General features: G+C 36.3%; 1 protein-coding gene across 1 annotated transcript; it reads left to right on the top strand.

The window, feature by feature from the left end:
• The first annotated feature begins 877 nt into the window (after window positions 1-877).
• LOC141693757 (uncharacterized) lies at window positions 878-3,715 on the top strand. The gene is made up of 5 exons (XM_074498922.1): window positions 878-1,014; window positions 1,660-1,832; window positions 2,035-2,133; window positions 2,234-2,385; window positions 3,096-3,715. Exons 2-5 carry the CDS (start codon window positions 1,662-1,664, stop codon window positions 3,481-3,483), a joined length of 810 nt encoding a protein of 269 aa, XP_074355023.1. The 5' UTR covers window positions 878-1,014; window positions 1,660-1,661; the 3' UTR covers window positions 3,484-3,715.
• Window positions 3,716-27,032: the final 23,317 nt, after the last annotated feature.

Raw genomic sequence — 27,032 nt, forward strand, 5'->3', positions numbered from 1 at the left:
ACGAACTCGGAAGTAGTCTTTCCAGACTCCCACAAAATTGCTAGCACCTAATGCTACGAACTTTTCACTGTTATTGTCGACTTCTGTAATTATTTTTCAGACATGAATCCGAATTTGAGATCATAAATTTGCACCCATAATTCCATATGATTCAGTTCTACATTGTGAGGATTTTCTCCATCCATCAAACGTCGCATGACTAAAACTCGTCTATTGAAAAACCACGGGCAACCTTTCATTACCCTTTTGACGTCTACCTCATGATAAAATTGAAACAGATAGAGATTAATTTCTAATTTCATCATATATACTCCTTTGCCCCGTCTCTACAAAGCTTCCAGTGTTTGCTGCATGGAGGAGAAATATGCATACCCTTCTGATAAGAATCTACCCACTATGCATAATTTTGCATCGAAACCATTCAAAGAATGTTCATGACTAAGTATCTCCTCTGGATCTAAAGCCAATCCGCCTTCTTCTTCCTCTTCTAAAGTGATATTCTTCCTTTTCTAACAACACTCTTTATATTCACTATTTAAATAATATTTTATTATTAATTTTTTTTATCAGAAGTATAATACAAATTGGAGAGAGAAAGTGACTAGCTGTATTACCTATTATAAAATATAACTTAAAATTAGATAATTGGCTCTTAAAAGAGAGGTGAGAGAAGAGACTCTTAAAATTTTTAAGAGTCTATTATTTTTTAATTAAGAATTTGTTTAAAAAGTGTGTCGGAGATGCTGCATGAGACTATTGGAGTATTTGTCTTAGATTCATATTTTTACTGCAGATTAGTGACGTGTTTTTCGGGTCTGGGCTTTTAATTCAACCCATTCTCAGATAGCCTAGTAACTACATATAAAAAGAAAGATCCAAACTAAGCCCATATTTATATACACACACACCCTGCATACATACACCAAAAGAGAGGAAAGTGAAGAAGAAATAGAGCCAAGATTCATCACATATCTGCACCCATTTGAATCTCTTGTTTCCTCCGCAACAATTCAAGTATGCCCATCTCTTGTATCTCTCTATCTGTTTATATTTATGCACTGTATGTACACACACTATATGTTGTATCTTTGATTTGTGACTCCAGATTCATATAAAGTTTTGAACTTTATTGTGTTTCTGTGATTTTGTGAGATGGATTTGTTTTAAATTTCAATGTGATGATGTGAAAATGATTTTCTTGATCTTTGTGTTATTTATGTATTTGTTTGAGTTCTTGTTTCCTTTTTAGTTTGTGAAAGTGTGATTTTTTATTGATTCTTGGATAATTAATTAATGAGGAATGTAATCAAAGTGTATATATATATATTGATTCTTGAATAAGTGACCAATTATTGAGTAATGAAAAAGATTTGTAATTGTATTTGGGAGCTGCAGAATGTTTGTTAATGCGAGTTCTTGTTCTCAAGTGAATTTTCGATGTAAGGTAATAATTGATGCAAGATTGTTACTGTATTGAGTTACTAGGATAGGCTAGCTTTGATCGTAAATAGGACGGATTGTATAGGAAAGTTTTCAGGTTATGTATTATTTGGGATTGGATGGTTTATGCAGGGATTTAATTTGTATTGCAGATTTGCAATTGTGTTTTGAAGGAAATGGTGTCTGAGAATATATGTGTTTTTTTATGTTGTGGCACAGGAATGTATGATAATATTGGTAATCAGTCAGGTGGAACAAGACTTCCGAGTGATGGGCAACAAATTCCTTTTGGAAGTGCATTCTCTGGGGCAGGCTCAGGGCTTATTAGAGGCGGACTAGGTGCTTATGGAGAGAAGATTTTAGGATCAAGTTCAGAGTATGTGCAAAGCAATGTAAGTAGCGTGCTAGGATTACAGGCGTTATTTAAAATACATTTTCCGTCGAGACAAGTCAATTTATGCATATGTTACTGACAAAAAGTAATTGCTGATTAATTGCTTTTGTCTTCTAACTTTTGATTTTTTGGGATGCAAATTGTTATGAATCTGAGATACGATTTTTGTTTGTATGTTAATAATTTTTAATTGCAAACAGATAAGTAGGTACTTCTCTGATCCCCAATACTATTTCCAAGTTAATGACCACTATGTGAGGAACAAATTAAAGGTCGTTCTTTTCCCTTTCCTGCACAGAGTAAGTTTTACACAGTTCTTTCCCTTCTTTTCTCCTAGATACTCTCTGTCATCAGTAAATATGGTAATCTCCCCCCGCCCTCTTCTTTTTGCTATTCCAGGGTCATTGGACAAGAATTACGGAACCAGTTGGAGGTAGACTTTCCTATAAGCCCCCAGTATATGATATTAATGCTCCAGATCTCTATATTCCATTCATGGCGTTTGGTACCTATGTTGTTCTTGCTGGGTTCTTATTAGGTCTTCATGGGAAGTAAGTGCCAGAACGAACAAGTTTCTTCATACATTCTATATGTTTTTTAAATCAATACGAGTTTCTAGTACCCACTGTCAGAACTTTGCTTTTTTGATGTTTGCATCCAAGTAACATTGATAGTTCTCCTTTTCAGGAGTTAATACCGATATTGTACCGATTTAACAGGGCTACTATAGTCTATATATAATAAATACTGTATTTTCTTACCTGTCATTCTATGGAGCACAATATGCTAGTAATTACATATATAAGTATGTTTCTTCCAATCTACTTCTTCACATATCAGATATCCTAGAAGCAAGACCTGATATTGCTGAAGTTTTTTTTTAATATAGTTTTATGTTGTAGCCTGCATAACGTTGAAGGCTTTTGCCAAATTCCTTACAGAATAGCCTGCTTTGTAAGAACTCAGAATGGTAATTGTACTCCATAAAGATAAAGCTATTATGAATTTTGGCCATATAGTTTAGCACTGTTGGATCTAAGTCGAAAAGTTCTTAGTGTATTTATACTGTTACGAGATTTGAAAGACACCTATTAGATTTAGACCCCTATTACATGATTTTTACAACTACAATTTAATATGTTAACTCCCAAATGCACCATCTTTGGGATCTGTGTCAGTGATCATAAATTTTTTGTCTTAGTTTAAATTGCATTACTGTAAAGATTTTTACTTGTAAATTGATTTCATTGTTTTTCAACAGGTTTACCCCCGAAGCTCTGAATTGGCTGTTTATCAAGGGGTTGGTGGGTTGGTTCTTGCAAGTTTCACTACTGAAAATGTCTTTGTTTTCCTTAGGTAGTGGTGAGGCTCCTTTACTTGATATTGTGGCATATGCCGGATATACCTTCACTGGTATGTGTATGGCTGTATTCGGGAAAATTGTATGGAGCTATTCTTACTACTTCTTGATGCCTTGGACATGCTTGTGCATGGGAATTTTCTTGGTGAAGACGATGAAGAGGGTACTTTTTGCAGAGGTAAGGACATATGATTCAAGCAGACACCACTACCTCTTGCTCTTCATTGCTGTAGCTCAACTCCCGCTCTATGTTTGGCTTGGCAACATCAGTATGAACTGGTTATTTTGAGCTTCATGCCTTCTTGTTGTAGAACGGTTATATGTATACGGATGACTCCAAGAAGTATGAATGGAGAATCATGGCTTTAGTTTGTTCGGATAGGATAGTTAATATCAAATAGTATCCAAACAGTGGGTTCTAGATTGTTTGACAATTTATTGATGATATACACAAATGTAAAAGTACATTTTTTAAGTTCTGAGGAATGGGCTTGGATTAATGGATAACCATCTACAGATATTGTGAGGTAGCCAACTAGGTGTAAATGTCAATTTATACAATTTTCTGGAGCCATGTAGAACCTGTATTATGTCTTGCTTCCTAATTTTCTGGAGCCATGTGAAGTAACTAAAATTTCCCAACATAAATGGAAAAAGGTAGAGTTTATGTTCTTCCCTATTTAGCCATAAAGATTTCCTAATTGCAGCAAGTATGACACCAAGGAAGTAGCAAATGTTATTCAAGTACTATTTTTTGTCTTGTATTTTCTAGTGTTTCGTGAATTGTAAATTCAAACCAAAAATGCAATCCTCATTGTATTTTCATGTTATATGGTAATACACAAATAAAAATTATAATTCTGTAAATTCATAATTATTTTGTTACTATTTCATTAACTTCATCAGTTCCGACACTATTACTAGAACAATTTTGTATTCAAAGTTTAGATATCTATTAATATAATATAAGATTTAAAGTTTAAATATATAAATATATAAATATATAAATATATATATATATTATATATTTTATAGATAACTATATATTTTCTTAATATCTAAATTCTAGATTTTATCAGTTACAATTGTTCTTCTACTGTACAACTTTCTTTTAATTTATAATTAGAGAAACATTTCTTTCAAATTATCTCGTTAATTCCTTTCATTTATCTTTGCTCATGAAGGCCTGACCTGCAAATGGTTTGTTTGTCTTTTACTGAATCGAGTTGTGGTTTGTCTCATGTTAAGTATTTTTTTTGCCAAGCATGTTAAATATTTTTTTCATGTATTTGTCTAATATCTAGATGCATGCATACTGATGGCACACTCATCTTCCAAGAAAAGGAAACTGATCGGTTCACGCATCTTACACTTCAAAACCGCGTGAGGATTTATCGGGGTTTTGTAATCTAAATTAAATTGTAGAAATATTATTAATTTATTGTGTTAAATCAATAAAATCTGGGGCTATTATTAGTATTGGATTTCTACGACCTCGACATGACAAGAAAAGGGAACACGGTGAGACAGGAGCAAAGTGAAGACATGAAGCTAACTGGAAGAGACACCTAGCCGATCATCTGAAATGATAAGACTAGAGATCGAGTCCATCAATGTCACTATTCTGAAGGAGGAAACTTAACAACAAGTCCTATTCTTCGGGCATGATTATTTTTCGGGCATGATCTAACCGTGGAAGAAAGGGAGAAAAAAAGATAAGCATGATTTGAAAATAAGGAGAAAAAAGAGGAACAAACAAGAAGAAAAACAAGGCATAAAAACAAGAACACAACATGAAGAACAGCAGAAAGAAACACACGCAGATACCCTCCATATACATCAGGTAACACAGAGTCATTCTCGAGTAAATACACAAATTGTCCATGCACACTTACACTAGCATGAACTCATTATCTGTATTAATAACATAGTATATAGAACGATTCATATCTTGTAATCAATATTGAATTATAGTGGATTTTATTAGGTTGGGTACATAATCCCACCCGCAGTTTTTTTCTCTTTCACGGGTTTTCCGCGTCACCAATTTCTTGTGTCATTTACATTAGCGTTCTTATTCGTTTAGCTACATTGTATGAATCGATCTAAATAGCCCTTAGCAATTAATCGACCAAATTCAGTAAAAACAATTGGCGCCGTCTGTGGGAAACTTTCTAAGGATTTTGATTGATTCAATATCATGGCGGGCAACGAATCGGAAGAACAAGTCACAAATCGAGAAGCTGAGACAGAAAGCAACAAAGAAATGGCTGCAATATTAAAGAAACTACATGAGGAGATGAAATGAGGGATTGAAGAAAGAAATCACTATGGCCAAATCCAAGACCAAAACGGCTACAAAGAAGACGATTCTGAGTGTAGTCAGACGTCTGAACATGGATGATGCTAAGGAGTGGGATCAACATGGGGAATCAACAGATATTGGCGATGTCATCGAGATAGATGACATTGAGGTTATACCAAATACTGACGATGATGTAGAATAGCAACGTGATGAACGATATTACGATGATCGCGAGGAATAAGAGGGGGATCATAACAGGAGGAGATCACGTCACAAGAGTACAAAGTCTCAGAATCATTCCGGAGGAGTTTAAAAGGGAATTACAAGAAGTGATGGAATTAATCGAGAGGATTCCTGGCGTCCCTAAGCCAATGGAGAAAGCAACCCCTACGAGTTATGCTGATTCACCTTTTCATGACAATATTGCTTTGGTGGAGATACCAAAAAGCTTCACAGTGCCACAGATGAGGCCATATGACGGAACTAGTGACCCATTGGAACACATCTCCCAATATAAACAACGAATGTTTACGGTACCTATTACACGTGACTTAAAATATGCTTGTATATGTAAGGGTTTTGGCTCAACATTGTTAGGACTAGCCCTACAATGGTTTGTGAATCTTCCATAAAGGAGCATCAAGATGTTTGCCAACCTGGAGGATGCATTCAACATGCAATTTTCTAGCTGTAGAGTTTGAGAAAACTATGAGTAATTTATACAAGATCGTGCAACATCATAGAGAGCCGCTACGTGACTACTTGACACGATTCAACTAAGAGAAAGTGATTATTGCCAACTCTGATGTACCCACAACTATTGAGGCGTTTAGAAGGGGTTTGGAGAAGGAATCTCCACTTTATGAAGAATTGACAAAGTGCCCGTATAGAATTATGGATGACATATAAGCAAAGGCAGATTGGAAGAAGACATGAGGGAAGATGATGAGAAATATTACAGACCTTCAAGAAAGATTACAACATCAAGGTCTATGTCAACATGAAATGGGAACACAATGATTGGAGAAAGAAGGAACGTGTGGATTGGAGAAATGACCCTAATTTACCACCAATATACGACAGCTACGGTTTCACGATAACACCGTAAACCATGATGAAGGAGTTCACTAAAATGGGAAATATAGCTAAATGGACAATGAAGATCAACAAGCCCAAGGCGAATCCAGGCTCCAAATTATGTTGAGACTAACATGGAGATTATGGACACAAAACTTATGACTGTGTGTCTTTATGAAAGGAACTACAATTCTTAACCAAGAAAGGGTATTTAACTGAGTTCATGACATCCAAGAAAACAGCTTACGTCAGGAGAGATAAGTCACCTAATAGAGATGACATAATGCCAATGAGACAACCACCACCACAACACCACAAAGTAATTAACTTCATTGCGGTGGTTCTGAAGTGTGTGGGTCTACGTACTCACAAGCTAAAAGGGTGGCTAGAGAGACAGACATACGAGTTTCTCAAGTAGGAGTTGACAATGGTACTCTATCAGCCTTGATATTTGATGAATCAGATAAGAAGAGTATTCAAGAACCACAACAGGATGGTCTTGTCATCTCGCTCCCAGTGGGAAATTGCCTGATCAAAAGGATATTGGTTGACAACGGGAGTGCTTCCAACATCATGATGCTGAGCATGTTGAAGCAAATGGGATTGGCAGAAAGTGACATGATTAAGAAATCAACAACATTGGTGGGGTTCAGTGGAGAAACCAAACATACGATGGGTGAGATCACGCTGCCTACATATGCACAAGGGGACAGCCTTTTGGAGAAGTTTTTTTTGGAGAAGTTTTGTATAATAGACGTCGACTCCATATACAACATAATCATGGGAAGACCTAGGATTCATAATTTGAAGGAGGTCCCGTCAATATACCATCAAGTTCTCAAATTCCCAACACCATGGGGAGCACAGGAAATTCGGGGAGACCAAGACATGGCGCGTGAATGTTACAAGACATGTTTGAAGCCAACTATCCAATATCATGGGAATGAAACGCATGTGGATATAATTACTGAAAAATTGGCTGAAGTTGATCTAAACACAGGAGAAAATAAAATTTTGATAGGAGAAGACTTATTACCAACAATTGAAGCTACCACAAGACTGGATGCATTTGCGTGGGAACACGACGACATCATGGGAATTGATCCTAGTATGATCACTCATAAGTTAAATATTGATCCTAGTCACACTCATGTTCAAGAAAAAGAAGAAAATTCATTACGGAGAGAAACAAAAATAATCAATGAAGAAGTGGACAGGCTTATGAAGGCTGGGATGATCAAAGAGGTCGACTATCCTGAGTGGTTAGAAAATGTTGTCATAGTCCAGAAGAAGAACGGGAAATGGAGAGTTTGTGTTGATTACACGGACTTGAACAAAACTTGCCCCAAGGATCTCTATCCATTGCCCCACATTGACACCATGGTGGATTCGACAGCTGGACACGAGTTGCTTACGTTCCTGGATGCATCAAGTGGTTTTAATCAAATCCAAATGGAGCTATCAGATTGTGAGAAGACAACATTCATTACAGACAGGGGGATATATTGTTATTTAGCTATGCCTTTTGGACTACGTAATGCTGGGGAAATATTTCAGATACTTGTCAACAAGATGTTCAAAGGTCAAATAGGTCAAACAATGGAAGTCTACATAGACGACATAGTGGTCAAGTCTTTAAATACTTGTAATAACCCCAATTTTTGGAAATTTTGAAACCCTTATGAATAGTGTTTTTGCTGAATGAGAAAACTTTTCATGCCACACTATGTAGGGGTTCTGATATGGATATTCTGAGATTTTATTAGTACTTTATATGGGATATAAGTGTATGTAAAGATAGTCAGAATCCAAATTCAAACACTTTGATTTTTCTCGGAAATCCACTAGATACGGAAAGAATTGAATATAAGGTAACAGGATACGAAGGATTTAAATTAAAGGATTATAAGAGATGATCATAAAAAGGAATATAATGTATTGAGAAAGGTTAAGGGAACCTAAGTAATAAGATCCCGGGTATGATCCTTCAAACGATAAACGAAAACGAAAGTTAAACGAACCGTATAACAGATCAGCGGTCATTAGGCAAACAATTAGGAAGTTAATCAAAGGGATTAGAGAGGATGATGTCACCCAACCAATGGGAAGAGGACAAGGAGGGAAAGATGACATCACATCATGACATAGGCATGACATGGGAAGGATGGAGATGTGGTGGCTTTTTAACCACACAAAATCAAGGGCAAATAGGTAATTAACTAAAACAAACACAAAATCAAACCAACCAAGACAAGCAAATCACTTTCATCAAAATCAAAAAGAAACCAAGGCATTGTTCTTCTTAGCTCTCGGCTTTTTTACTATTTCAAAGGGAGAAAAATTCAAAATCAAAGATCCAAGCTTCCTAAATTGGTGAGTTAATTCCCTAATCATCCTTATGCATAGTTAGGGCTATATCATGAGTTTAAGCCATCAATTCCTTCTCAATCTTCTTCATTTAATCAATGAAGAAGACAATGAATAGTGTTTTCAAGTTTTTAACTTGAAATTTTTCTTGATTTCCTTGAAGATCCAAGCATTCCTAAGACTTCTCAAAGCTTCTTAAGGCTTCCTAGCTCCTCCCACCACTTCAAGGAAGGTATATCATCTCCAAACCCTAGATTCCTATGTATTATAAGATGATTTTGATTAGTAGGTGATATTGTAGCTTAATGTTTGTGATTTAGAGTTTGGGATTGAAATGGTATGGAAATGGAATGGTAAATGTTGTTGTTTTGGTTAAGAGAATGTAGTATAGTTAAATTCAAGCTTAGGCATAAGTATGAATGTTAAAATTGAATTGGTTGGGGCTGATATGATGTGATAAGGATGGATGTTGGTTGTATGTTTGATTTGAGATTGAATTGGGTTGGTTTTGAATGGTTTTAAATTGGGAAATTGCGTAAACATAGCCGTCGTAACGTCTGATTTTCTTTAGACTGTTTTTGTGCATAACATTAGGACCCGAAAACCCCCTGCTAGATTATGACCATTGCCATGTCTAGATAGCTCGTGTTACGAGCTTCGTTTTGATATGTAGTTCATTCGATTTCGATGCACGGTTTAGGAGAAACGACCGTTTCAAGTAACGGTGTTTCGCGAACGAAACTTTTCCCCTCGCCTTACTTTGAAACATAGGTTAAAGACCAAAAAGGGTTAATTAATGTATGAAACAATTATGGTAAGAGTGTTAGGCAGTTGGTAAGACACTCGCAAAGGAATCGCCTTAAAACTCGTAAAGGTTAAATTATTAAAAATGGTGGAGCCGAGGGTACTCGAGTGACTTAAGAGAATCAGTAAGCGCAAAACAAGCGTTAGAGTCTAAGTTAGTTAAAGTATAGATTTACAAGTGACTTTGGTTTAATTCCAACTTACTTGTTGCTTATAGGTTACCAGACTCGTCCCAAGCCATTCGTAACCCCCAGTCGCTCAGACAAGTTTTCTACCCGTTATACTGTTGTGGTGATGTATATATGTATATGCATTATCTTGTGATAGTGCATGATTGTTATTAGCAAATTTTGCGATATATTGGAGCATGCTGATATGGTATATATGCATGTCTGTTTCGTAATCTGGTTATCTATCTGTTGATTTCAATGCTTATAGTTGCATAATACCTATGCTAGAAATAAGCAAGTAGTTGCGTATACCCTTAGTATAGGGGATAAAAGGTGAACATATTTCTAAACCGGGAGTCGATGTTCCCGAGTATATTATATATATATATATATTTATATATATATATGGATATAGTTTTTAAAACTATTGATCGAATAAGGTTTATTCGATACCTTTATTTTATTATTTGAATATTATTTGAATATTCATTCGAAGGCTTATGACTCAGTTTATATTATTATTGAATATTACTTGGATATTCATTTGAGGATGTATGACTCCTTTATTTTATGAATATTATTTATAGTATTCATTCGAGGTATTATGACTCCGCTTATTACTTAATAATATTCTTTATTGTATTAAAGAATAAGGTGTCGATAATCAAACTTATTTTTGATTATTCAAATAAAGATATTACTTTCGTATAAGTATATCTTTGATTATTTGCTGTTCATTCAAGTATAAGTTTTCCAACTTCTACCTCAATTATTCTTTATGGGAATATTATTTAAATGATAATATTCAGATATTTCTTTCATATTGGGACTGATTTATTTTATAAATCAGCATTACTCCAAACATTCTTAAAAATGTTTTCGAGTCTTCAAAATGAATTTAAAAGGTAGAGCGGATCCCAAAACTTGTTTTCAAATTCAAGATCTTCCACTTTAAGGGGACTTGAATACTAGCTCAAAAATCTAAGGGATCCGGCTCTATGGTGTATTTTATATTCGCAACAAGGTTGCAGTTTTGGTAAATGAATTGATTACTTACCCAACGTTCGGGAAGTAAGTCCATCTATTGAGTCGGCATAAGCAACATGGGCTCAGTGGGCGTCCATGATAGTGTAAGTGGCTCAGTGGGAGTCCATCAAATGCATAAGTGGCTGAGTGGCAGTCCAGCATAAGGTCCTATTATGACCAGGGTGATGACCAGTGGGGAATTCGTCCATCTACTAGTAGAAATGGTTACTTATTGGTATCTTTGCCTGATCAGCAAGATATCAGGTTTATGCCAAAATTCTTTCCTTTCCAAATTTATTGGATATTGCAATTCTGTTCATACTTTACATGACAGAGGTTTTCAGGAAATGTATATATATATATATATAGCTGTATATATATGTCGGGACTTAATGAAGTATCTCGTAACTTCATTATTTATAATGATATTCAAAGATTGAATCTATTCAAATCTTGTCTTGTAGTCTCATCTATGTGATGAACTTTTGAAACTGATTATAACTTGAACGGTGGTAGTTCAAGTAGTATTTGGGAAAGATATAAGTATATTGGGGTATCTTGTAACTTCGTCTTTTAAACTTATATCTAATTAATAATTGTCTTATGAATGACAAAGATTTTCAGAAAAACGTTGAGACAAGGTTAGATATATGAGATCACCTTGCAACGATATTTTTTTCTACAGTTATACACTAGGACTTTGTGTATATTATGCATGGAAGAGGACTTCCAATATTTTGAAAAGTATATATGTATATATATATATACTGAATATTTTGCGACTTCATCGCATTAAGATATCAACTTGGTTCATTTCTTTTGACCAAGACTTTCATGAGTACTATGAGAAGGCTCATATATTTTTAATCATTATACATATTATTTTGGTGGGCTTGCTGCTCACCCTTGCTTTCTTCTTTCATCACATAACAACAGATAGAAAAGATGAACAGGACCAAGCTCCCGATTCGCAAGCGATTAGGAAACGTTCCGCAGTTTCCTATAGGCGTTGATGTCGCTGTAGCTGAGGTAGGAACTACCAATAGGCTAGGCTTTCAACTTTTGATGTATCAGACTTATGTATCTTTATCAATTGTAATAATGGCAAAGAAATGTAAATCTATTCAGAAACCTTTTTAAGGTGTATTGACATATAATTGTGGAATAAAACGACTTGTGATTATTTTTGGATATTCATCTCTGAGACTATAACTCATGGTGTGTGTGTTTATTGTGGGGTCACAGTACAGAGTAGTTGATTGTGTATTAAGATTGGGTGTTATTAAGGGAAATGGAACTCATGACAACCCGGATCCCCGACCCCGGATTTGAGGGTGTTACAGAAGTGGTATCAGAGCTAAGCGTTATAAACCTCAGAGATGAAGTGACGTTAAGATAATAAGTACACTAAGATAAATAAGAACTCTTGCCAAGTTCATAGTCGGGCTACCTAACGTAGTATTGACAGTTAAAACCCTTACGGGAACCCTTATAAATATCATGATAGTAACATAGTTCGTTCTCGTATAGGGCAGCGGGGCACCGAACCTTGAGGTTCAGGAGCATCAGCATGAGGATGTTTTATTACAAGTCGGAGATCAAATTGTGAATCCGATGGAGTACCCTAATGAGGGACCGGATGAGGTTCAGATAGAGAATGTTGCGGTTGAGGATGTTATTCCGGAAAGGATTGTGGCTGAGGAGGATCTCATGGAGGATCCTGATGAGAATGAAGAGAGGACCGCTGAGGAATTGATGACCGTAGTCAGGGCGACTACCAGAGCAAGAATGGCCGCGAGGGTGGCACTAGAGGATGAAGAGTTACCAAGGGCACAAAGGTTAATGGGGGCAGAAGGAGTGGGGCCTTCCACGACACCAATTATACCAGTATCAGACCCTCTTCCAGAGGTTCCTGTAGACATCCATGAGGTTCCACCAATTCCTGTTCCATCCCCGGTACAGAGCCCAACACCTACTGAGGAAATGCCACCTTTATCTCCTGCACCATTGTCACCTGATACCGTGCTTGGTTATCCGTTTGGATCTCCTGGGACTGCACCACCTGCACCCCATGGACTGCTAGATGCTACCACTCAGGCTTCTCTTATCGCTGATTATCATATGACTTTGGGTGGCCTGTCCGAGGCCCGTAATGTTAGGAGTGATCTGTTGGATAGACTTACTGCACCAAGGATTGAGGGCGGGGTACTTCCGGCGGGATTAGCTCATAGCATGGAAAGGATTGAGGCTACCACCCGTGTTACAGCTAGAGGCCATCTTGAGGGTCAGATTGATCTAGCTCTACTTGCAATTATCCTAGACCTCATCACCGCTTTAATGGAGCAGGTTAGGGATGTCGTGCGTGCTCGCATTTCTTGATCCATGGTAGTGTGCAGAGCCAGAGCAATCAGACAAGAATTTCATGCAGCACCGCTTTTGGAGGATTAGCCTAAGTTATGAATGATTAGTTTTAATGACGAGATGACTATCTATGGTAGTACTTTTGGGATAGGAGCGATAAGTTCAAATGATGTAATCCTCTTTAATATGTTCAGTTGTTGTACCCTCGAACAAATGGTTACGTATATATTCGTTGATTTCAGTTCAGATCAGTTTGTTTGTGATAAATCACATTGTTAATTGCTCTATTAACACTTAAGAGGGTGTCATAAAGTTTATCGAACTTGAGAATTCATAATTTGCAATCGTACAAGGACTAAACGAGGGGAAGACTTAAGAAAAGTAAGTAAGACAAATATCCGGAGATTCTCAAAATTTTCCAAGTAATATGCCCCCACAAGGAATAAGATTAGGGGCAAACCTTGAATGTGATAATCAGGGAGGTCGCAATTAAGATATAAAGAACCCGAAATATAATAAAGTGGAAAATTAAGATTTAAATTAAAAGATGACCCCAATTATGGGGAGTAGGAAGAAATATTTAGACTAAGAAAGCAAAAGTCGAGCGAGATAAGGAGACCCGAGACGGTACTCCTATACGGAAATTCATGGACCTGTCTAAACAGAACTTATATTTTATTCCCAACCACCACCTTGAGGAAACAATGTGGTGTGAAATTCTTTCAGGACCTTTAAGTCGCTAAGCTCTCAGAGTTCCAAGGAACAAGCTGACCCAGTCGAGGCAAGAGCCTGGCTAAAGGAAATATAGGAATCATTTGAGATTCTAAATGATTGATGAACCACAAAAGACTGTTTTTGTCACTTACCCTCCTAAGAGAGAGACCACCCGCTGGTGAAAGACCAAGAAAGGCACGGAGCCAGAGGTTAGAATAAACTGATTTAAGTTCAGTCAATTGTTTTCGGGAAAGTAATTCCCAAAGATAAGGAGATAGTGTAAAAGCTTTGGAGCTAGAACAAAAGTGGATGAGTATGATGAATTATGAATTTAAGTTGTAAAAGTTGTCAAGATTCGTTCTAAGGACACGAATCCAGAATGACGGGATGTTTGAAATCAATGCTTGTGTTGTGCTGGTTCATGAAATAATGATAAGAGAAAGGAAAATAAAAAGAAACTGAAGTGGAAAGGAATACAAGGGCAATAGAGTTTGAGGTATGGTAAGGGAGTTGGGTATGAGGAAACCCTAAAGACTCGTAGTAATAGACATAGAAAAGTATGCATTCGTCAGGATGAGGGTGATTCACCATGAGTTGAAGTTGATGGTTGAAGGCATAAGAGATACATATAGTTTACCCCCTGTAAGTTGGGAGGATTTGAGGAAACCTTGAGATAGTTTGAAGGATAAATAATGAGACGCGGATAGACTGAGGAGACAAGGAAGTAAGAAATTAGGAAAATTGGATGAAGGAAGTGACCTTCAAGAATGTGAAGTGTAAGACCGGTGGCTTGATACCCAGAAAGGGAGACGCCAGGTATGAAAGATATCCCAACATTGAGGTGACTGTTGAGATAAATAACAAAAGTAAATAAGGAATTATTAAGAAGAAGTTCACGTTGAACATGACCAATATCTTCCAGAACATCCATGTTATCATTACCAAATCAGGAAAGAAAAGCGGATGACCATTGTTATCTTTTGGAGGCCATATGGATTGACCTCAATTTGAATAAGGATGCTATTATGAAGTTAGGTATAGACTATCGAGGTGGGAATGATGAATAAGATAATCTATCAAGGATATATGACTTGATTTATCCATGGATGGATGCAGGTACCTTTTAAAGGTGAAATTAAGGATAGAACATCGGTAACTTAAAATGAATCCTAGGGAAATGCATAAAGGTTGGCATTTTACCCTTAATAGGGACATTATGAGTTTTGACAGTATGATTTGGAAAGGGTTAAGGTAACAACAACCTTTAAGAATCAGTGGAGAAATTTTTCAGAAGTATATAGACAATGGTTCTAGTAATGGTATTTTGATATGCCCTGTATCTAGGGAATACAGGAGGAACGATTGAAGGATAACCTTAGAGGTTTTACAAGGAGAAAGGTAATATTCAAAATTCTCAAGAATAGAAATGTTGATAAAGGAAATATGACGTAATTATAATGTTGCCGAGTGGGGCACGTGTTAAACCACGAGAAAGTATGGATCGAACCAGTAATGGTCGAAATTGTTCAGGGCAATTAGGACTTAAGATAAAAGATGTTCTAATTATGATTGAGAGTCAGTCATGACAGGGATTAACCTCTAAAGACTGAGGGGATAACTTATGGAAAAATGGTAATTTTTTTTTTTACTCATCAGATTTTAAGGAAAGCATTTTCACATAAGCTATGATTGAAATAAGGTAGAAAATTTATTTGGAGGTGGTTAAAATGACATTGACTGTAAGGAAATTTTACTATCAGGAAAGGCCAAAGAGGTGGCCGACACTTTAATGGTAAGAGGATAATTATAGGCGCTTGTGCCAAAAGAATACAGTGATGATGGTTAAAACTGTGAAGATTGTATTATGGTTTGGAAGATTGACATTCCTTCTGATGACTGTGCAATACCTAACCGTAATAGTAGTTGGTAAAGGTTTAATTCGTGTAATCGCCATGAACGGGCTATCTATCTTAGAAGGTCCTATCTTGAGATAATCCAGGACCATGTTTCAAAAAGGACTAGACGAACCTTTGAGTTAAGTCTTCTATTGAAGGCATATGATTAAGAATGGTATTAACCTGCTATCGTTGCCTTGATTGAAACTCTTCTGCAATTTTATCTGCTTCATGTCATGAAAGTACGTCAGAGTTTGGAGTGTTCTTCATGAATTGTGATTGGTGGTTATGTTACCTCCTTAGGAGAATTAGATACGAGATGTATGGACTCCGTATGGTTAGATATTAAGATTTCATGGAAAGTGAATGATGACAGTAGGTCAGTGGTGGACCATAGTAAGGCAGCAATGATTCTGCGAGTAATGAGCTGGTTACAACCGTGAGAGTTGTATTGGAATGGATGTTGAGATTGAGTACCATTAAGCGGGTCGTGGTAGTGTATAAGTTATCATTGATAGACTAATTAAGTAGAGTATCTACCTATGGAATATTTATTCTTTCTTATCAATAGAGAGTCGTATTATTATACGAGGAAGGTTACGGTGCAAGCATAGAATTCAAGTAACGATGATGTCTAGAATGAGATCCCAGGTTCGATTTTCGATATCGAAGGAGTTTCAAAGGTGATTGTGTATAAGCTCGAGGAAGAGCATGGGTCCATAGAATGATGGACGGAATAGAAAAAATATTTAAGCATGTGAAATGCGAGGCGATAATACTTGATGTTGATATATATACGTATATGATTTGTTCTCCTATGACAAACCTCTATAATTCAGAGGTAGGTTCCAAGCCAGATATTTTGTGGCAGTATATTTTTTTTTCTCATATATACAATTCTCTTCAGTTCGTTCTTTTCTCTTCTTTTCATTTCATGTAAGCTGAGAAGAACAACCCTTCCAGAAGGGGAGGTATTGCCGAATGACTATCTATCTGTGTGATAGAAGCCGAGTAGGATACCAGCTATTATTTAATTGCTTGTCAAGTACTAAAGGCTGGCCACCTTCTGTACTAACTATGCGATATAACAAGTGTTCATGATCATAGTGATCTCTCAACAAATTTATTTACTTCTATATGATTGATCAAACTTTGGGAAATAGAAACAGCTGAAAAAGGAGTAATAAAGTTGTGGTAGTATTCGGAATGGAAACACATTCGTGATACTAAGGTTGACGCGTGTATTAAATGGTTATAGAATGCTAACGAGCAAAGGTGTAACCAGTATAATATTAGGAACGAAAGGTAGTAGCGATTACGAACTGGAAAAGAATGGGTATTGAGATGCCAAAGCTATAGTGCTAGAAGCTGTGATAAAATTCCATGCAATAGACTTGAAAGAATTTGGAATGATCACTTAATGCGGATTGAGTTATCTTACGACAATAGATCATATGTCATTATCGAGATATCGCCTTATGAGATCCTTGAGGGAAGACAATGTCGATCTCCCTTATGTTAGGATGAAGTTGTAGAGCGCAAGATGCTCGGACCAGCAGTGGTCCAAAGGACCAAGGATATGATAGATCTAATCAGAGGACGGCTGGTAGTAACCCAAGATGGACATAAGAGGTATGCTGATTTGACACGAAAGGACAAGGAATGGGAAGTAGGGGACCTAGTGTTGTTATAGGCATTCCCTTGGAAGGGGTTAATGAGATTCGGAAAGAAAGGAAAACTAAGCCCAAGATACATTGGACCTTTGAGATATTAAGACGGATTGGAAAGTTAGCTTACGAGCTAGCCCTACCCCCGAACCTGTAGCAAGTCATAACGTGTTTCGCGTATCAATCTTAAGGAAGTGTAATTCGGATACCAGACAAATAGGGGCATATGAGCACATAAACATGCAACCCGACGTAACCTATATGGAGTAACCAGGAAAGGTTATAGATTGAAAAAGGAACAAGTGCTTAGGAGAAGGATTATCAAACTATTCAGAGTTTGATGGAAGAACCACAATGTGGGAGAATTTCCTTGAGAATTAGAAAGTGTAATGCTAAGAGAGTATCCCTATTCATTTTCTATCTGATTCCGGGACGAAATCCTTTTAAGGAGGGGAGACTGTAATAACCCCAATTTTTGGAAATTTTGAAACCCTTATGAATAGTGTTTTTGCTGAATGAGAAAACTTTTCATGCTACACTATGTAGGGGTTCTGATATGGATATTCTGAGATTTTATTAGTACTTTATATGGGATATAAGTGTATGTAAAGATCGTCAGAATCCAAATTCAAACACTTTGATTTTTCTCGGAAATCCACTAGATACGGAAAGAATTGAATATAAGGTAACAGGATACGAAGGATTTAAATTAAAGGATTATAAGAGAGGATCATAAAAAGGAATATAATGTATTGAGAAAGGTTAAGGGAACTTAAGTAATAAGATCCCGGGTATGATCCTTCAAACGATAAACGAAAACGAAAGTTAAGCGAACCGTATAACAGATCAGCGGTCATTAGGCAAACAATTAGGAAGTTAATCAAAGGGATTAGAGAGGATGATGTCACCCAACCAATGGGAAGAGGACAAGGAGGGAAAGATGACATCACATCATGACATAGGCATGACATGGGAATGAAGGAGATGTGGTGGCTTTTTAACCACATAAAATCAAGGGCAAATAGGTAATTAACTAAAACAAACACAAAATCAAACCAACCAAGCCAAGCAAATCACTTTCATCAAAATCAAAAAGAAACCAAGGCATTGTTCTTCTTAGCTCTCGGCTTTTTACTATTTCAAAGGGAGAAAAATTCAAAATCAAAGATCCAAGCTTCCTAAATTGGTGAGTTAATTCCCTAATCATCCTTATGCATAGTTAGGGCTATATCATGAGTTTAAGCCATCAATTCCTTCTCAATATTCTTCATTTAATCAATGAAGAAGACAATGAATAGTGTTTTCAAGTTTTTAACTTGAATTTTTTCTTGATTTCCTTGAAGATCCAAGCATTCCTAAGACTTCTCAAAGCTTCTTAAGACTTCCTAGCTCCTCCCACCACTTCAAGGAAGGTATATCATCTCCAAACCCTAGATTCCTATGTATTATAAGATGATTTTGATTAGTAGGGTGATATTGTAGCTTAATGTTTATGATTTAGAGTTTGGGATTGAAATGGTATGGAAATGGAATGGTAAATTTTGTTGTTTTGGTTAAGAGAATGTAGTATAGTTAAATTCAAGCTTAGGCATAAGTATGAATGTTATAATTGAATTGGTTGGGGCTGATATGATGTGATAAGGATGGATGTTGGTTGTATGTTTGATTTGAGGTTGAATTGGGTTGGTTTTGAATGGTTTTAAATTGGGAAATCGCGTAAACATAGCCGTCGTAACGTCCGATTTTCTTTAGACTGTTTTTGTGCATAACATTAGGACCCGAGAACCCCCTGCTAGATTATGACCATTGCCATGTCTAGATAGCTCGTGTTACGAGCTTTGTTTTGATATGTAGTTCGTTCGATTCCGATGCACGATTTAGGAGAAACGACCGTTTCAAGTAACGGCGTTTCGCGAACGAAACTTTTCCCCTCGCCTTACTTTGAAACATAGGTTAAAGACCAAAATGGGTTAATTAATGTATGAAACAATTATGGTAAGAGTGTTAGGCAGTTGGTAAGAAACTCGCGAAGGAATCGCCTTAAAACTCGTAAAGGTTAAATTATTAAAAATGGTGGAGCCGAGGGGTACTCGAGTGACTTAAGAGAATCAGTAAGCGCAAAACAAGCATTAGAGTCTAAGTTAGTTAAAGTATAGATTTACAAGTGACTTTGGTTTAATTCCAACTTACTTGTTGCTTATAGGTTACCAGACTCGTCCCGAGCCATTCGTAACCCCCAGTCGCTCAGGCAAGTTTTCTACCCGTTATACTGTTGTGGTGATGTATATATGTATATACATTATCTTGTGATAGTGCATGATTGTTATTAGCAAATTTTGCGATATATTGGAGCATGCTGATATGGTATATGTGCATGTCTGTTTCGTAATCTGGTTATCTATCTGTTGATTTCAATGCTTATAGTTGCATAATACCTATGCTAGAAATAAGCAAGTAGTTGCGTATACCCTTAGTATAGGGGATAAAAGGTGAACATATTTCTAAACCGGGAGTCGATGTTCCCGAGTATATTATATATATATATATATATTTATATATATATGGATATAGTTTTTAAAACTATTGATCGAATAAGGTTTATTCGATACCTTTATTTTATTATTTGAATATTATTTGAATATTTATTCGAAGGCTTATGACTCAGTTTATATTATTATTGAATATTACTTGGATATTCATTTGAGGATGTATGGCTCCTTTATTTTATGAATATTATTTATAGTATTCATTCGAGGTATTATGACTCCGCTTATTACTTAATAATATTCTTTATTGTATTAAAGAATAAGGTGTCGATAATCAAACTTATTTTTGATTATTCAAATAAAGATATTACTTTCGTATAAGTATATCTTTGATTATTTGCGATTCATTCAAGTATAAGTTTTCCAACTTCTACCTCAATTATTCTTTATGGGAATATTATTTAAATGATAATATTCAGATATTTCTTTCATATTGGGACTGATTTATTTTATAATTCAGCATTACTCCAAACATTCTTAAAAATGTTTTCGAGTCTTCAAAATGAATTTAAAAGGTAGAGCGGATCCCAAAACTTGTTTTCAAATTCAAGATCTTCCACTTTAAGGGGACTTGAATACTCGCTCAAAAATCTAAGGGATCCGGCTCTATGGTGTATTTTATATTCGCAACAAGGTTGCAGTTTTGGTAAATGAATTGATTACTTACCCAACGTTCGGGAAGTAAGTCCATCTATTGAGTCGGCATAAGCAACATGGGCTCAGTGGGCGTCCATGATAGTGTAAGTGGCTCAGTGGGAGTCCATCAAATGCATAAGTGGCTGAGTGGCAGTCCAGCATAAGGTCCTATTACGACCAGGGTGATGACCAGTGGGGAATTCGTCCATCTACTAGTAGAAAAGGTTACTTATTGGTATCTTTGCCTGATCAGCAAGATATCAGGTTTATGCTAAAATTCTTTCCTTTCTAAATTTATTGGATATTGCAATTCTGTTCATACTTTACATGACAGAGGTTTTCAGGAAATGTATATATATATATAGGTGTATATATATGTCGGGACTTAATGAAGTATCTCGTAACTTTATTATTTATAATGATATTCAAAGATTGAATCTATTCAAATCTTGTCTTGTCGTCTCATCTATGTGATGAACTTTTGAAACTGATTATAACTTGAACGGTGGTAGTTCAAGTAGTATTTGGGAAAGATATAAGTATATTGGGGTATCTTGTAACTTCGTCTTTTAAACTTATATCTAATTAATAATTGTCTTATGAATGACAAAGATTTTCAGAAAAACGTTGAGACAAGGTTAGATATATGAGATCACCTTGCAACGATATTTTTTTATACAGTTATACACTGGGACTTTGTGTATATTATGCATGGAAGAGGACTTCCAATATTTTGAAAAGTATATATGTATATATATATATATACTGAATATTTTGCGACTTCATCGCATTAAGATATCAACTTGGTTCATTTCTTTTGACCAAGACTTTCATGAGTACTATGAGAAGGCTCATATATTGTTAATCATTATACATATTATTTTGGTGGGCTTGCTGCTCACCCTTGCTTTCTTCTTTCATCACACAACAACAGATAGAAAAGATGAATAGGACCAAGCTCCCGATTCGCAAGCGATTAGGAAACGTTCCGCAGTTTTCTATAGGCGTTGATGTCGCTGTAGCTGAGGTATGAACTACCAATAGGCTAGGCTTTCAACTTTTGATGTACCAGACTTATGTATCTTTATCAATTGTAATAATGGCAAAGAAATGTAAATCTATTCAGAAACCTTTTTAAGGTGTATTGACATATAATTGTGGAATAAAACGACTTGTGATTATTTTTGGATATTCATCTCTGAGACTATAACTCGTGGTATGTGTGTTTATTGTGGGGTCACAGTACATAGTAGTTGATTGTGTATTAAGATTGGGTGTTATTAAGGGAAATGGAACTCGTGACAACCCGGATCCCCGACCCCGGATTTGGGGGTGTTACAATACTGAAAATCATGTTCGTGATCTACAAGAAGTGTTTGACATATTGAGGTCGTACAATATGAAGCTGAACCCATCTAAGTGCAACTTTACTGTATCATCCGGAAAGTTTCTTGGACACATGATGACAAGGAGGGGTATTCAGGCTATCCCATAACAAATTAAGGCGACTTTTGAATTAAAAAGTTCATCGAATGTTAAAGACGTTCAAAATTTAACGGGAAGGGTTGCATCCTTGAACAGTTTTATCTCCCGATTGTCAGATAGATGCAAGCTCTTATATGACGTTTTGAGAAAGAACAAGGGGTTCGTGTGGTCAAAAAAACATGAAGTTGTACTTAATGACTTGAAAAATTATCTCACTACCCTTCCACTCTTGTCTAAGCCTCTTCAAGGTGAGGACCTCTATGTCTATCTATCTGTTACAGATCATGCCATGAATGGGGTACTCGTCAAAGAAAGTGAAGGCATCCGGTCGCCAGTCTATTATGTTAGCAAAAGTTTAGTGGATGCAGAGACATGGTACACATCTCTCGAAAAATTGGCCATGACCTCAACCAAGCTAAGGCATTATTTTGAATCACACAAATTACATGTTATGACCAATTTTCCTTTGAGGAATGTTTTGAGTAAACCAGACTTGACGGGACAGATGGCGAAATGGGCCATACATCTAAGCACTTACAACATCCCGTATGCCACTAGGACTGCCATAAAATCACAAGCCTTAGCTGATTTTGTGGCTGATTTCAGTCCCGGCCAAATGACGGCAGTCGAGGAAGAATTTTAACAAGTCATTTCAAGGGCGGACGTTAAACCATGGGCGTTGTACACCGATGAAGCTTCAAATATGAATTGAACATGATTGGGGCTTGTACTCAAATCGCCACAAGGGATGTGATAGCACATTCAATATATTGTGATTTCAAAGCCACTAATAATGAGGTTGAGTACGAAGCATCGATCTGGGGGCTTACGACTTCCAAAGACATGAAGATCACATATTAATGTAAACTGTGATTCATTGTTGATTGTCAATCATGTCAACAACTCTTATGAAGCTAAGGATCCCAAGATGATTACATACTTAAATATCACCAAAAGATTGACGAGCTATTTTGACACAATCAACATACAACAGGTACCTAGGGAGAATAATGTTCAAGCTGATGCACTAGCTGGGCTTGAGGCCGTTTTCAAATACCTCAGCTTGAGTAATATCCCAGTTATACATACCATGAAGCCTGTTGTTGAAAGATTGGTTCACGTCATGGAGGTGTTGGCCCTTTATCAACGTGACAACAATTTAGATGAGGTCATGAATAGCTGGATTCAATCATACAAGGATTACTTACAACTTGGAGTCAAACCCAACAATAACAATTAATCTAGGATCCTTAGGATGAAGGAATCATGGTTCATAGTCAGGGACAACGAGTTGTTTAAGAAATGTTCTACATGATTACTTCAAAGGTGCTTGAGAAAGCATCAGGATGACATGGTCTTGAGCGATGCATATAAAGGAGAATATAGGAATCATACCAACGAAAGGAACCTCTCATTAAAGATTCTACACTTAGGATATTATTGGCCAACAATAAGACAAGATGCATTAGATTATACGAAGACACTTGCCAAAGACACGCACCCGTCATACATCAATCGTCTAAGCATCTCAACATGTCTATTCCCTCTTCTCCTTTCATGAAATAGGGGATGGACATTGTGGGGAAGATCCCACCCGCACATGGACAAAAAGTTTTCATGCTGGCCATGACTGACTACTTTTCTAAGTGGATCGAAGTAGAGGCATTCAAATACGTCACGTCGAAAGAAGTGACCTCAGTCATCAAAAGGAACATTCTATACAAGTTTGGTGTACCATATGAAATCATTTGTGACAATGGATCACAATTTATAAGAGACAAGACGAAAGCATTTTGCAAATATTGGAACATCAATTTGATCAAGTCGACACCAAGAGACCCTCAATCCAATGGACAGGCTGAACCAAAGAACAAGATTATAATCAAAAACCTCCAGAAAAGACTGACTTCATGCAAGGTAAAATGGGCTGAAGAATTGCCTTGGGTATTGTGGTCAGACAGAGCTAATCCCAAAATGTCAACTGGATAGACGCCGTACATCTTAGTCTATGGGACTGAAGCAGTCTTACCAACAGAGATCATGATTCCCAGTTCCAGGTATGGGTTGTTGACAACTGATATGAATAGCAAAGAATTGTCACATAACGTGGATACAGTGGATGAGCTTTGAGAGATGGAAAGAATACGTATGGTGTCTTACCAACAGAGGGTTGCCAATACATATGCAAACATGTTCATGTGAGAGCTTTCCGTGTTATCGACTTAGTACTGAGGAAGATGTTCCAAAACATTGTGAACGTGATAGAAGGAAAATTTGCCGAGACCTGGGAAGGACCTTACCTTATTGATGCAGTTGTTGGACGTGGGGCTTATCAGTTATCAAGTTTGGACGACATCCAAGTACGAAGGAGCTGGAATGCATTACACTTGAAGTCTTATCACGTGTAAAGTTTTCTAATTCATCGTTTTATTTCGGTTTTTAGGATTCTTTGATAATAAGTCACTAGGACATAGTTGATTGTCGAATGTTGTTTATGTTGGTATGACATTTTACTCTAAGAAATTTGATTCCATGTTTTCAATTCTTCATATTTTGCATAATAAGTTACGTGATTATGCGAATTATTTCTACCAATTGTGTTTGTCTTCTAGATTTACTCATGCTAACATAAGTCTACTTTATTATAGTTACTTTTATAGTAATTATGTACATGAATATACGATAGACAAAACATGTCAACTAAGGACGCACGGAATGATCACCAAACTATGATTGTGTTGCTTCAAAAAAGTATACTATAAGCAAGCAACGGTCATAGCTGACATGAAAACTTTATTGGATTTCTCACAATAACAAATAACGCTCATACACATTCACATCATACTAACAAATAACGTAATATTTGGTGAGTTTCAAGAGGGATAAAGGCCTTTTAACCACTCTACGAGTGCATGCACCAACGTATATTGACAAATCAAACAAAGTAGATTGACAGTTAAAATTAGAATTGATATAAAGAATTAAATCGTTAAAATACATAACGACGACGGGATTAAAGCTTGTCTTACAAAATTACGTAAGTAATTACTTTATTATGTCAAGTAATTCATCATAATGTTTACACTTTTAGTGACAACACATAGAAGGATCCGCTTTACGAATTATACAACTAGCAACATTTAAAATCTTTTTACAAATTGTTAAGTCGTGTATGTGACACCTCATAAAAAAGACAACTACAATCAACAAAAAAGAGCAAATCAAAGATACACTTAAAATATACAAGTAAAAATAAGTGATACGATAATGACGGGAATATAATTCATAAACGACGCATGTAAAGTTATGTCAAGCGTTCAACGTTAAAAAATAACAAAAGTAATCCATGAATCCCCTGCATTAATTTGAAACATGGATTGAGCGTAGCAGAATCAAAAAAAGTACCAAAGAAAAACAAATTCTTAGAAAGATAAAACAAGTTCATAATCAAATAGAAATGCTTGATTACGCATCATCAGGATCACCATCTTTGGGGGACTTTATCTCTGTATCACCATCACCAGGACTGTTGAATTCATCAAGGGGAAAAACATCATCTGAAAAGGCTTCACTATAGATATTTACAGTTTTGAGTACGTCCATTGAGCTTCATTCACCCCAGTGATATTCAAGCATCATATCAACATGTGTCCTCCTGATTTGTTGGTGAACGACCTTGTAAGATTCAGAACGCATGTCCTGCTTCACTGACTACACCTTGTTAGTAAAATCATCGAAATCTTTCTGCGAATTGTTCAAGGCGACCAGCCTCTCTTTAGCCAGGTCCTCTGCAATCTCTAATTTCTCAGCACAACTTTTATGTTCGAATTCAAGTTCCTTATTCATTTGCATCTTGTGATTATAAACTTCACGAGCGACCAAAATATTTTGAAGTGCCTACATAATGACGAAGAACGCGTTAGGGAAAAATTGCAACAAATATCTAACATAATATAAAGATGAACAACATTTTTATAAAGATGACTTACATGGAATGAATAACCAGCACTATCATCGAGTATATCTTCAAGTTCTTTGGCAGAGAGATCCTCCATTGATTTGGGAAGTATCATATTATCGAGCATGTCAACAAAGGTGGAAGGACTTGCATGGACAACATGACTTTGGGTCAGAAGTGGCAAAGGAACATCAGAATCAATGGTGGTAACAAAAGGATTAACCCTGACTTTCTTAGTCAACAGACTCGCAATAGGGTTCAACAGGGGGATTGAAAACATAGGAGCTTTAGAAGACTCAGTTTCGGAAGGATTGTCCTCACGGGATCTTTTAAACTAATCTTTACTACAGATTATTAATGGCTTGATGATTAGGGGTTTGAACTCTATAATTATAAAATATGGGTCAAGGTGTGTTAACAAAATTAATAAGGAACAACAAGAAAAAAAGAAGACGCGCCAATAAGAAAAAATATTCGACGTATACCTCTGGCATACTTGAGTCCTGAGCTCATCTCATTATTATTCACAATTTTTGGATTTTCCATAGATTATGAAGAAATACTGTGGATGGACACATAAGGCTTAAGGATGGGAGTAGACAACTTACTTATAGTCCTTGTAGATGCACCCTTACTTTCAGGATGCTCAAAAATGTTGGATTTTAAACGCAGCGGGGGTATGACAAAACACTTTTACACATATAAAATCCAAATAAAAGCATATAAATCGTGAATAAAAATTTGAGGGATCGAATATAACCTTTAAAATAATTCGGAGACAACGATCAGAGATCCTTATCAGTTGCTCCTCAAGTGTGAAGCACTCC

The sequence above is a fragment of the Apium graveolens genome, chromosome 10 (assembly GCF_009905375.1).
Source record: "Apium graveolens cultivar Ventura chromosome 10, ASM990537v1, whole genome shotgun sequence".
Lineage (NCBI taxonomy): Eukaryota > Viridiplantae > Streptophyta > Magnoliopsida > Apiales > Apiaceae > Apium > Apium graveolens.

Bases quoted from the DNA above. Each gene is read 5' to 3' on its own strand.
- LOC141693757 (XM_074498922.1), top strand. From the start codon at position 1,662: ATGTATGATAATATTGGTAATCAGTCAGGTGGAACAAGACTTCCGAGT. The intron at 1,833-2,034 runs GTAAGTAGCGTG...AATTGCAAACAG, and splicing joins CAGAGTATGTGCAAAGCAAT to ATAAGTAGGTACTTCTCTGA. The intron at 2,386-3,095 runs GTAAGTGCCAGA...GTTTTTCAACAG, and splicing joins TTATTAGGTCTTCATGGGAA to GTTTACCCCCGAAGCTCTGA.